This window comes from Oncorhynchus masou, chromosome 9 (assembly GCF_036934945.1).
Source record: "Oncorhynchus masou masou isolate Uvic2021 chromosome 9, UVic_Omas_1.1, whole genome shotgun sequence".
NCBI classification, from domain to species: domain Eukaryota; kingdom Metazoa; phylum Chordata; class Actinopteri; order Salmoniformes; family Salmonidae; genus Oncorhynchus; species Oncorhynchus masou.
This window is the reverse complement of record NC_088220.1, coordinates 12,367,267-12,381,438: the sequence shown is the minus strand read 5'-3', so window position 1 is coordinate 12,381,438 and position 14,172 is coordinate 12,367,267. Positions and strand designations below refer to the sequence as shown.

Sequence of the window (14,172 nt, the reverse complement as noted above, 5' to 3'; positions counted from 1 at the left end):
TGTCCAAGTTGTGACTCGTGTAGGGTAAAGTGCATTCTCTACGGTGTTATTACTGTCTGTTTATAACACCGTGTTCTTCATCTATCAGTTACTTATTTGACCGTTACAATTATGACTGTAAAGTATATTTAAAATATATTTTTAATAAAGTTGTAGAGAGACTGAGTGTTGTTGCTGGTTCGTTATATCTCACAGTCAAAACAGACGTGTACACTCTTCCTCTTCCTCCAGTGCAATAACACAACAATAGTGAGTTGTCCGTGTTTTTCTGACCCCCAGACACTCCTGTAATCTGTTTAGAAACAGCGATTGAGAGCTATGGCACATCCTTTGTTCTGTTTGTGTCACATGACAGCAACATGTCAGCTGTCAGAAGAAGACTAACAGTTATATGGCATCTGTTAAGACAGCATTATGAATTTATGGAACCTATTTTACAACGTAACTTATTTTCCGGAAAGATGTACTTACTATGACTGAAACTGTTTGTCCCACCTTACTATATGTGCTTTTGAGTGGCGCGAGGCGTTGCTACAGATCCTGGTTCGATCCCGGGCTGTATCACAACGGGCCGTGATCGGTAGTCCCATAGTGCGGCGCACAATTGGCCCCCTGCGTCATCCAGGTTAGGGGAAGGTTTGGGGCGTCATTGTAAAAAAATAATTTGTTCTTAACTGACTTGCCTAGTTAAATAATGGTTAAATATTAAACTATTTTAAGATGAATTCACTAACTGGGAGTCTGCTCTTGTAACTGAGCTGTTCAATGGCCTACTTCCCACAGAAGATAACTGTATTTTCCTTAGAGAGGGATCTTGTCTTCCAGCATAGTAGACCTCAGATTTCATAACACTGTAAAAAACTAAAAGACTATGTTGTTTCAACGTCAGGCAGCCAGCTACAATAGGATTGTGAGTTTTGTTCAAGAACATTTTTGTTGAACAAACTCACAATCCTATTGCAGCTGGTTTTCTTACAATTCTACTTTGAATCAAAATATATATTATTTTTTTTACAGCGCTTACTGTATCCTATCAGTCATATCAGGCCTACTGAAAAACACACTCCTTACAAACAAATGTCACACACATACTGCAGACACACACACACACACACACACACACTGTAGACACAAACACATGACACACACACTGCAGACAAACACATGACACACACACTGCAGACACACACACACACACACTTACACACTGCAGACACACACACACTGCAGACACAAACACACACACACACGTCAATCATAACAGCCTATAACAGATGACCAGAGTGACAATCATAACAGATTGAGACAGTAGCTATATGCACAGCACTCAACACATATTCAATGTTGGTTGATGGTATTTATTTGACTCATAGCAAAACACTTAACAAATTTGGTGCTCATTTATATCTGTGAAATGACATCCATTGTAAATATTGTAAATAACCTCTAACCGTTCCTCTCACTAAACTATGCATACAGAAAAATATGGGTTTTATAGTGTATCAGCTAAGGATTATTTTGCATAGATGCATTTCAAGATTGCAAAACCCAAAAGCAACAGGAGTGATGTAGTAATAATGTCATCATTCACTTTGATTGTTGAACTCGTAGCCTGCAGTCTGTAGTCCACAGAATTTGACTTTAGCAAACATAAATGTAATACGTTACAGCCAGTAGATGGCACTCTTTAGTCACAGGAGACAAAACGCTACTGGGGAGAGGCAGTGGGTGCTTACAAAGTCAATAAAGCAACGTTGACGATATAGTTACACTGTACCTGTTGACGTTATAGTTACACTGTACCTGTTGACGTTATAATTACACTGTACCTGTTGACGTTATAATTACACTGTACCTGTTGACGTTATAGTTACACTGTACCTGTTGACGTTATAATTACACTGTACCTGTTGACGTTATAGTTACACTGTACCTGTTGACGTTATAGTTACACTATACCTGTTGACGTTATAGTTACACTATACCTGTTGACGTTATAGTTACACTGTACCTGTTGACGTTATAATTACACTGTACCTGTTGACGTTATAGTTACACTATACCTGTTGACGTTATAGTTACACTGTACCTGTTGACGTTATAATTACACTGTACCTGTTGACGTTATAGTTACACTGTACCTGTTGACGTTATAGTTACACTGTACCTGTTGACGTTATAGTTACACTGTACCTGTTGACGTTATAATTACACTATACCTGTTGACGTTATAGTTACACTGTACCTGTTGACGTTATAATTACACTGTACCTGTTGACGTTATAGTTACACTGTACCTGTTGATGTTATAGTTACACTGTACCTGTTGACGTTATAGTTACACTGTACCTGTTGACGTTATAATTACACTGTACCTGTTGACGTTATAATTACACTGTACCTGTTGACGTTATAGTTACACTGTACCTGTTGACGTTATAGTTACACTGTACCTGTTGATGTTATAGTTACACTGTACCTGTTGACGTTATAGTTACACTGTACCTGTTGATGTTATAGTTACACTGTACCTGTTGACGTTATAGTTACACTGTACCTGTTGACGTTATAGTTACACTGTACCTGTTGACGTTATAGTTACACTGTACCTGTTGACGTTATAGTTACACTGTACCTGTTGACGTTATAATTACACTGTACCTGTTGACGTTATAGTTACACTGTACCTGTTGACGTTATAGTTACACTGTACCTGTTGACGTTATAGTTACACTGTACCTGTTGACGTTATAGTTACACTGTACCTGTTGACGTTATAGTTACACTATACCTGTTGACGTTATAGTTACACTATACCTGTTGACGTTATAGTTACACTGTACCTGTTGACGTTATAGTTACACTGTACCTGTTGACGTTATAGTTACACTGTACCTGTTGACGTTATAGTTACACTATACCTGTTGATGTTATAGTTACACTGTACCTGTTGACGTTATAGTTACACTGTACCTGTTGACGTTATAGTTACACTGTACCTGTTGACGTTATAGTTACACTGTACCTGTTGACGTTATAGTTACACTATACCTGTTGACGTTATAGTTACTGTACTATACCTGTTGACGTTATAGTTACACTGTACCTGTTGATGTTATAGTTACACTGTACCTGTTGACGTTATAGTTACACTGTACCTGTTGACGTTATAGTTACACTATACCTGTTGACGTTATAGTTACACTGTACCTGTTGACGTTATAGTTACACTATACCTGTTGACGTTATAGTTACACTGTACCTGTTGACGTTATAGTTACACTGTACCTGTTGACGTTATAGTTACACTGTACCTGTTGACGTTATAGTTACACTATACCTGTTGACGTTATAGTTACACTGTACCTGTTGACGTTAGTTACACTATACCTGTTGACGTTATAGTTACACTATACCTGTTGACGTTATAGTTACACTGTACCTGCCTATATGACTGCCATTCAAATACATTCAGTACAGACTTGTTCTCTCTCTCTCTCATTCTCTCACTCACTCATTCTCTCTCTCTCACATGGACTCAAACTCGTCGATGCGTTGCTTGGTGTTGCCCTGTCGTATCTGACGGAGGGTCCTGTACTTGTCCCGGCCGGCCTTAACGTTCTCCGCGTGGATCAGGTCGTTGGGAGTATTCTTACTGTCGTCTCGAGCGCTGGCCAACTCAGTACTCAGGACCTGAGGACAAACGGAGAACAAGGACACAAATAAACTGGTGGAGCATCAACGTAATGTACTGAAACATTGGAAGGAATGTGTAGGACATGTGTAACGCATGTTGGTCTCAGAACTATATATCTCAGCTCAGAGCGGGGGGACTTTTTTCAATTTAGTCAGGATGGGAACCCAACCAGGTATAAAAGGTTATTGTTAGGTTAAGGTCATAGGTTAAATGTTAAGGTAGGGTCTGACCTTTGTATAGCCATTCATTCTTCTGGGCCTCTGTTATGGTCATGAATTAGGGTCATTAGGGTCAAAAAAATAAATAATTATGGGTTAGGGTTAAAGTTCATGGCATATGGGTTAAAGGGGAACTCCACTCAAAAACTATCTTGTGGTGTTTGTTTCATTAGTCCACTGATGATACAGTTCCAAAATGATTAGCATGTCAGCAGTCAAGTTTTCAAGATATTGGACTCTCAGGAAGAGGTGTTCACGTCATCACGATGATGTGTCCCAGTGACACTTTGCTTCTCGAGAACTTGACTGTGTCCCAGTGACACTTTGCTTCTCGAGAACTTGACTGTGTCCCAGTGACACTTTGCTTCTCGAGAACTTGACTGTTGGCCAGTGACACTTTGCTTCTCGAGAACTTGACTGGCCAGTGACACTTTGCTTCTCGAGAACTTGACTGTGTCCCAGTGACACTTTGCTTCTCGAGAACTTGACTGTTGGCCAGTGACACTTTGCTTCTTGAGAACTTGACTGTTGGCCAGTGACACTTTGCTTCTTGAGAACTTGACTGTTGGCCAGTGACACTTTGCTTCTTGAGAACTTGACTGTGTCCCAGTGACACTTTGCTTCTTGAGAACTTGACTGTTGGCCAGTGACACTTTGCTTCTTGAAAACTTGACTGCTGACAATGCAAAACATTTTGTGGGACTCATGGGAAAAAAGTTCCTAGAGTTCCCCTAGGTGTTTCTGACCTTGAGGTGTTTCTGTAGCCGTTTGTTCTTCTGAGCCTCCGTCATGCGTTCCTCCTCGCTGCGGTCTCTGACCATGCCTGGTGATGTCAGCTCGGCGCTGCTCTCGTCGCTGCTCTCGTCGGTCTCGTCGTGGTCCCCCTGCACACAGTCCTGGATGTCTTTAGTCTTCAGAACTTCTTTGGCCCGCTCCAAATCAACCTCCACCATGACCGTCTGACGACAAACACACACATGACCGCTCACAGTGGATAGTGCTATCACACAAACACACGCACACAAACACACACCACACATACACCACACACACACACGCACTCACACACACACACATACACCACACATACACCACACACATGCACTCACACACACACGCTCGCTCAGATTGAAGCACTGTGGTTAGATAGAGGGTTGCGCCAACACACACATACACATTCATTTATTCTCTCTCACCCTTTTCTGCCATCTCTTTGTATCGTTGTCCTTCTCCTTTTTTACGTCCTCCAGAAGGGAGATCTTAGAGGTCAGCTCAGCCAGCTCAGTGGCCTGGAAAGAGAACCGTAGAATAATACAGGAGCCTCCTAATGTGTATGTGGTTGTCTATCTGACTGTCTGTGCATGTATCTGTGTGTGGTGGCTGTCTGTCTGTGTGTGGTGTCTGTCTGTCTGTGTGTGGTGTCTTTCTGTCTGTGTGTGGTGTCTTTCTGTCTGTGTGTGGTGTCTGTCTGTCTGTGTGTGGTGGCTGTCTGTCTGTGTGTGGTGGCTGTCTGTCTGTGTGTGGTGGCTTTCTGTCTGTGTGTGGTGTCTTTCTGTCTGTGTGTGGTGTCTGTCTGTCTGTGTGTGGTGGCTTTCTGTCTGTGTGTGGTGGCTTTCTGTCTGTGTGTGGTGTCTTTCTGTCTGTGTGTGGTGTCTGTCTGTCTGTGTGTGGTGGCTTTCTGTCTGTGTGTGGTGTCTCTGTCTGTGTGTGGTGGCTGTCTGTGCATGTATCTCTGTGTGTGTACCAGGTTCTCCTGGTTCTTCATCTGGCTCTCTGACTGCTGTAGGAGGGATGCCTTGGCCTCCTCCGCTGCTCTGCGCTCTTTCTCCAGACGCTCTGCCTCCTCCTGGGCAAACGTCCTCTCCTTCTCCAGCTCCAGGGCCCTGCGAGTCTGCTCCTCCAGCTCTATATATATATATATTTATTTATACACACACACACACACACACACACATACACACACACACACACACACACACACACACACACACACACACACACACACACACACACACACACACACACACACACACACACACACACTGTCAGAAGACAGAAAGAGTCTGACCTTCCTGAGCTTTCTTGGTCTCTTCCTCAATCTGTTTCAGTCTGCCTATCAGCTCCATGGTTTCTCTGGCGATCTTCTCTGTCTCCTTCTCCGCATTCACTCTCTTCTTCTTCTCGCTCTCAAGCAGAGCTCTGAAATGAGGGATATGAGGGATGAGTAAACACCTGCTAACAACATTATCTCTCTCTCTTTCCCCCTCTCTCTGTCCTCACTTATCCATCTGTCTCTTAGTCTTCTCCTCTCTGGCCTGGGCCTTCATCTGCTGGACCTCGATGGTGTCTGGCTTCCTCCTCCTCATGTACAGGTCATGGTTCCCCATGCACAACGCCAGGATACGTTTGTTGATCCGCAGACGAGGGGCGTAGAACACAAAATCCTGAAAGAGACCCATTCACCACAAATGTAGTTATCAGTGCCTCTTGTGGTTATCAGTGCCTCGTGTGGTTATCAGTGCCTCTTGTGGTTATCAGTGCCTCTTGTGGTTATCAGTGCCTCTTGTGGTTATCAGTGCCTCTTGTGGTTATCAGTGCCTCTTGTGGTTATCAGTGCCTCGTGTGGTTATCAGTGCCTCTTGTGGTTATCAGTGCCTCTTGTGGTTATCAGTGCCTCTTGTGGTTATCAGTGCCTCTTGTGGTTATCAGTGCCTCTTGTGGTTATCAGTGCCTCGTGTGGTTATCAGTGCCTCTTGTGGTTATCAGTGCCTCTTGTGGTTATCAGTGCCTCTTGTGGTTATCAGTGCCTCTTGTGGTTATCAGTGCCTCTTGTGGTTATCAGTGCCTCGTGTGGTTATCAGTGCCTCTTGAAAAAATAATGTGACCTTTATTCTGTACTTAACAAACTATCAGAGGTTTGAATTATAACCAAATATACAGCAGACAAAGAAACAGAGGTGACGTACTGGGGCTTTCTTGTCCATGGGCTTTATAACAAACTTCTTGTCGTTGAAGGAAATGTTTCTGATCTCACTCCATGGGAAGCCGATCTTAGGGGTCATCCTGTAAAGAAAACACTGTAGAATAGTTCACTCCAAAAGCAAAGTTTATCCAATGTTTTCAGACTTCAAAAGTAGTCTAATATCATGATGAACATATGGGGAATTCAGATGTAGTTAAAGGTTCCCACCTGTCAGTGTTCTGGTATATATTGAGGCCCAGAGCGTCTACCCCCAGCCACAGCTCTGAACCCTTCTTGTTCTTGATGCTGAAGTAGTTGACTCCATACATCTCTAGATCCTGTGCTATCTTCAGATACTCCACCATGGCATCCTCCCTGGGGACAGACAGACAGACACAAACACATGTACAGGACCAGATACAGACACACACAGATAATCAGTGCAATAGAAGTAAGCCAGTGTTAACTTGGATTGGACTGTGAGTAGAGAAGACTGTGAGTGAGGACTGAGAGGACTGTGAGTGAGGACTGAGAGGACTGTGAGTGAGGACTGAGAGGACTGTGAGTGAGGACCGAGAGGACTGTGAGTGAGGACCGAGAGGACTGTGAGTGAGGACCGAGAGGACTGTGAGTGAGGACCGAGAGGACTGTGAGTGAGGACCGAGAGGACTGTGAGTGAGGACCGAAAGGACTGTGAGTGAGGACCGAGAGGACTGTGAGTGAGGACCGAGAGGACTGTGAGTGAGGACCGAGAGGACTGTGAGTGAGGACCGAGAGGACTGTGAGTGAGGACCGAGAGGACTGTGAGTGAGGACCGAGAGGACTGTGAGTGTGAGTGAGGACTGAGAGGACTGTGAGTGAGGACCGAGAGGACTGTGAGTGAGGACCGAGAGGACTGTGAGTGGTCTTACCTCAGCACTCCCTTGTGCTCCTCATGCCACACCTTTATTCTATTCTCCCACTGCTCCTTGTTGAGCTTGTGCTGCTCCAGAACTCTGGGGGTAGAGGACACGAGAAGGTTTCAATTAAAGGGGTAGAGAGAGGAAGGTAGACTAGCGGTTAAAATGTTGGGCCAGTAAACCAAAAAAAAGGTTGTTGTTTCAAATCCCCTAGCCGACTAGGTGAAAAAATCTGTTGATGAAAGACACTTAACCCTAATTGCTCCTGTAAGTCTCTCTGGATAAGACTGTCTGCTAAATGAAATGGAATTGACCCCAACACTAATCTAAGTATGGGAGACAACAATCAGAGGAACATTCAGGGAGACTTGGAATAGATCTCTCTTCAAAATGATCATAGAAGATCAACAAATTCAGTGGACCATTTCACCAGTTTAGCTTCTGTTTGTGGGCTCACAGGGGGACGGGGAGAGACGACACACCTCTGGGGAAGCAGCTTGTCCCTGCTGAGGTAACCCGGGAAGTGGTAGTCCTTCTTGTAGTCTCCATGTTTGGTCTGAACAGAGTAGGAGGCCAACAGCACGGCCGTCTCAGGAGGACAGTAGATATCATCATTCAGGATGCCTTCCTTCACCTGCAGTGACAAACAGTGTCTGACCTATGTACATCCTTATACACATACATGTACTGTATGTGTAGGGGAGACAGTGTGTGACCAGCTCGTATGTGTGTCTGACCTATGTACATCCTTATACACATACATGTACTGTATGTGTAGGGGAGACAGTGTGTGACCAGCTCGTATGTGTGTCTGACCTATGTACATCCTTATACACATACATGTACTGTATGTGTAGGGGAGACAGTGTGTGACCAGCTCGTATGTGTGTCTGACCTATGTACATCCTTATACACATACATGTACTGTATGTGTAGGGGAGACAGTGTGTGACCAGCTCGTATGTGTGTCTGACCTATGTACATCCTTATACACATACATGTACTGTATGTGTAGGGGAGACAGTGTGTGACCAGCTCGTATGTGTGTCTGACCTATGTACATCCTTATACACATACATGTACTGTATGTGTAGGGGAGACAGTGTCTGACCTATGTACATCCTTATACACATACATGTACTGTATGTGTAGGGGAGACAGTGTGTGACCAGCTCGTATGTGTGTCTGACCTATGTACATCCTTATACACATACATGTACTGTATGTGTAGGGGAGACAGTGTGTGACCAGCTCGTATGTGTGTCTGACCTATGTACATCCTTATACACATACATGTACTGTATGTGTAGGGGAGACAGTGTGTGACCAGCTCGTATGTGTGTCTGACCTATGTACATCCTTATACACATACATGTACTGTATGTGTAGGGGAGACAGTGTGTGACCAGCTCGTATGTGTGTCTGACCTATGTACATCCTTATACACATACATGTACTGTATGTGTAGGGGAGACAGTGTGTGACCAGCTCGTATGTGTGTCTGTGTCTGACCAGTGTGTGACCATGTATGTGTGTCATCTATTATACACATACATGTACTGTATGTGTAGGGGAGACAGTGTGTGACCAGCTCGTATGTGTGTCTGACCTATGTACATCCTTATACACATACATGTACTGTATGTGTAGGGGAGACAGTGTGTGACCAGCTCGTATGTGTGTCTGACCTATGTACATCCTTATACACATACATGTACTGTATGTGTAGGGGAGACAGTGTGTGACCAGCTCGTATGTGTGTCTGACCTATGTACATCCTTATACACATACATGTACTGTATGACCTATGTACATCCTTATACACATACATGTACTGTATGTGTAGGGGAGACAGTGTGTGACCAGCTCGTATGTGTGTCTGACCTATGTACATCCTTATACACATACATGTACTGTATGTGTAGGGGAGACAGTGTGTGACCAGCTCGTATGTGTGTCTGACCTATGTACATCCTTATACACATACATGTACTGTATGTGTAGGGGAGACAGTGTGTGACCAGCTCGTATGTGTGTCTGACCTATGTACATCCTTATACACATACATGTACTGTATGTGTAGGGGAGACAGTGTGTGACCAGCTCGTATGTGTGTCTGACCTATGTACATCCTTATACACATACATGTACTGTATGTGTAGGGGAGACAGTGTGTGACCAGCTCGTATGTGTGTCTGACCTATGTACATCCTTATACACATACATGTACTGTATGTGTAGGGGAGACAGTGTGTGACCAGCTCGTATGTGTGTCTGACCTATGTACATCCTTATACACATACATGTACTGTATGTGTAGGGGAGACAGTGTGTGACCAGCTCGTATGTGTGTCTGACCTATGTACATCCTTATACACATACATGTACTGTATGTGTAGGGGAGACAGTGTGTGACCAGCTCGTATGTGTGTCTGACCTATGTACATCCTTATACACATACATGTACTGTATGTGTAGGGGAGACAGTGTGTGACCAGCTCGTATGTGTGTCTGACCTATGTACATCCTTATACACATACATGTACTGTATGTGTAGGGGAGACAGTGTGTGACCAGCTCGTATGTGTGTCTGACCTATGTACATCCTTATACACATACATGTACTGTATGTGTAGGGGAGACAGTGTGTGACCAGCTCGTATGTGTGTCTGACCTATGTACATCCTTATACACATACATGTACTGTATGTGTAGGGGAGACAGTGTGTGACCAGCTCGTATGTGTGTCTGACCTATGTACATCCTTATACACATACATGTACTGTGTGTCTGACCTATGTACATCCTTATACACATACCTGTACTGTGTGTAGGGAGACAGTGTGTGACCAGCTCGTATGTGTGTCTGACCTATGTACATCCTTATACACATACATGTACTGTATGTACATCCTTATACACATACATGGGGAGACAGTGTGTGACCAGCTCGTATGTGTGTCTGACCTATGTACATCCTTATACACATACATGTACTGTATGTGTAGGGGAGACAGTGTGTGACCAGCTCGTATGTGTGTCTGACCTATGTACATCCTTATACACATACATGTACTGTATGTGTAGGGGAGACAGTGTGTGACCAGCTCGTATGTGTGTCTGACCTATGTACATCCTTATACACATACATGTACTGTATGTGTAGGGGAGACAGTGTGTGACCAGCTCGTATGTGTGTCTGACCTATGTACATCCTTATACACATACATGTACTGTATGTGTAGGGGAGACAGTGTGTGACCAGCTCGTATGTGTGTCTGACCTATGTACATCCTTATACACATACATGTACTGTATGTGTAGGGGAGACAGTGTGTGACCAGCTCGTATGTGTGTCTGACCTATGTACATCCTTGTGTACATGTACTGTATGTGTAGGGGAGACAGTGTGTGACCAGCTCGTATGTGTCTGACCTATGTACATCCTTATACACATACATGTACTGTATGTGTAGGGGAGACAGTGTGTGACCAGCTCGTATGTGTGTCTGACCTATGTACATCCTTATACACATACATGTACTGTATGTGTAGGGGAGACAGTGTGTGACCAGCTCGTATGTGTGTCTGACCTATGTACATCCTTATACACATACATGTACTGTATGTGTAGGGGAGACAGTGTGTGACCAGCTCGTATGTGTGTCTGACCTATGTACATCCTTATACACATACATGTACTGTATGTGTAGGGGAGACAGTGTGTGACCAGCTCGTATGTGTGTCTGACCTATGTACATCCTTATACACATACATGTACTGTATGTGTAGGGGAGACAGTGTGTGACCAGCTCGTATGTGTGTCTGACCTATGTACATCCTTATACACATACATGTACTGTATGTGTAGGGGAGACAGTGTGTGACCAGCTCGTATGTGTGTCTGACCTATGTACATCCTTATACACATACATGTACTGTATGTGTAGGGGAGACAGTGTGTGACCAGCTCGTATGTGTGTCTGACCTATGTACATCCTTATACACATACATGTACTGTATGTGTAGGGGAGACAGTGTGTGACCAGCTCGTATGTGTGTCTGACCTATGTACATCCTTATACACATACATGTACTGTATGTGTAGGGGAGACAGTGTGTGACCAGCTCGTATGTGTGTCTGACCTATGTACATCCTTATACACATACATGTACTGTATGTGTAGGGGAGACAGTGTGTGACCAGCGTATGTGTGTCTGACCTATGTACATCCTTATACACATACATGTGTCTGACCGTATGTGTGTACATCCTTATACACATACATGTACTGTATGTGTAGGGGAGACAGTGTGTGACCAGCTCGTATGTGTGTCTGACCTATGTACATCCTTATACACATACATGTACTGTATGTGTAGGGGAGACAGTGTGTGACCAGCTCGTATGTGTGTCTGACCTATGTACATCCTTATACACATACATGTACTGTATGTGTAGGGGAGAGTGGGGTAAGTGGAGCCACCCTTGTTTCTAGGAAACCATACATAAAATGAATCATGTGACCAAATATTTAGGAAGAGGTCATCATTTCTTGGAGTTTGTGAAGGAAGAAACCACATGGGAAAAGTGGGAAGCAAAGTTTGGTCCAGCATAAAGTCAAATGTGAGTATTTTATTGTAGGTTTCATGATGCTTGTATCTAAACTATATATTGTATCTAAAAATATATTGTTTTAAGATGTTCTATAGATCAGTTGGGGTCTCTATAAGCTACAATATGAGGTCCTAAACCTGGCATGAAAGTGCATCTTTGTAGCTGTGTGGGTTAATATAGTCAAAATGTTTGCCTTAGAGTAAGTTGAGCCAATGGCCACCGTACGCGATACAAACGATGATCACATTTTGTCCGTTTTATGTATAATGTCTATAGTATTTTTGCAATGTATCATACAAATGACCTCAAGATAGTACCTCTTTTTTTATTGTTAAAGAGCAAACATCCTCATGCTCTGTGTATATAGATGTAAAACAAGCAGGGTTCTAGCCCCCCGTGAGGTTCTTCAGAGAGCAGCCAAGGAAGTGAGAGAAGGGAAGAAGTCCATTAGAGCAGCAGAAAGGGAGGAAAACACAGACTGAATGACATTGAAGAGGTACTATGGTGGAGAAATGACAAGATTATGTTGCATCAAGTAGTTGTTTTATGCAATAGAAAAGGCTTCTATTAGTACTTGCTCATCTGTGTCTGTGTGACCTGAGAGGAGCCTCTGAGGCTTATTCGCTGACAATTGATTTAATAGGTTGGTGATAGAACCGACAGCTTGCATTTCCTAGAATTATTTTTTTTTTTACCTTTATTTTACTAGGCAAGTCAGTTAAGAACAAATTCTTATTTTCAATGACGGCCTAGGAACAGTGGGTTAACTGCCTGTTCAGGGGCAGAATGACAGATTTTGTAACTTGTCAGCTCGGGGATTTGAACATGCAACCTTTCGGTTACTAGTCCAATGCTCTAACCACTAGGCTACACTGCCGCCCTAGAATGAGTTGGTGTTTGTTCTGTAAGGGAGAGACGGCTCGGGTATGAGAGGATAGTGATGAGGAACCTTGTCTCAGGGGCCAAACTCTGGTTTCTATACAATAAGAACAGTCTTCACAACAAATGCTATCTGGCTGGGGGAAACTCCTTTCTCATATATAAAGTCTCACCTTTTGACCCATTCCACACATCTGTTGTTTGTCATGTAGACTAAGAAGGTTTATCTTTGCTATAAGAGATATTTGTATTCGTTCTCTGTCAAAGCTGCTCAAAAGTGTTGGGTCGACCAGCCTCACTCGCTGTTTTATTAGTATCTTTTGAGTAAAGTAAAATACTGATTGGTGATTGACCTCGTCTCTCCTCATTATTGATTAGAATTCCACGACAGTACAAAAAAAGCCAAAAAAGACAACGACAGCCAAAAAAGACAACGATCATGTACCTGGGCCTCTGGGCCTCAATATCAATGTAGGCATACATTTAAGATATACCATACACCACACCCCCATTCCATGAATTCAACTTTGACCTACCAGCAACCACACCATCACCAACTTACCCCCAAGGCGGCTCAACTTCCCCTGTCCCTATACTCAACATACCGCATAAGTTGTGCCAAGACATCAACTCGAATGTTTACATGAATTCTGATTATTTACAACAGAGATGGGTAACCTCTGAACTCATCATGAGGAGCTGCAGTGGCTCGAAGGTCTGCATAACCTCCCTGGCAGTGAGAGCCGGCCCTGGCCTTTTGAGGAACCTAAATTACATTTTGTTGATTTAAATGTTCCTAAGTGAAATGTTGTGTTGACCCTTCTTGACAGCGGAGAGGAATTGGGACATTTTAGTGGAGAAATGCTGTAATTCTACACATCTTGCCATGCGTCAAGGGA

General features: G+C 43.5%; 1 protein-coding gene across 3 annotated transcripts in view; it reads right to left on the bottom strand.

Moving 5' to 3' along the window:
* Positions 1-3,334: 3,334 nt before the first annotated feature.
* Positions 3,335-14,172, bottom strand: part of LOC135545528 (moesin-like) — a 146,381-nt gene continuing 135,543 nt past the window's right edge. For all 3 annotated transcript variants that reach the window (XM_064973184.1, XM_064973185.1, XM_064973186.1), the window contains 10 exons: positions 8,259-8,410; positions 7,789-7,872; positions 7,106-7,252; positions 6,882-6,978; positions 6,196-6,359; positions 5,984-6,114; positions 5,660-5,820; positions 5,112-5,204; positions 4,662-4,874; positions 3,335-3,693 (listed from right to left, as the gene is read on the bottom strand). In XM_064973184.1, the coding sequence (XP_064829256.1) occupies positions 3,529-3,693; positions 4,662-4,874; positions 5,112-5,204; positions 5,660-5,820; positions 5,984-6,114; positions 6,196-6,359; positions 6,882-6,978; positions 7,106-7,252; positions 7,789-7,872; positions 8,259-8,410 (1,407 nt within the window). In that variant the 3' untranslated portion in view covers positions 3,335-3,528. The remainder of the gene's footprint in view (positions 3,694-4,661; positions 4,875-5,111; positions 5,205-5,659; positions 5,821-5,983; positions 6,115-6,195; positions 6,360-6,881; positions 6,979-7,105; positions 7,253-7,788; positions 7,873-8,258; positions 8,411-14,172) is intronic.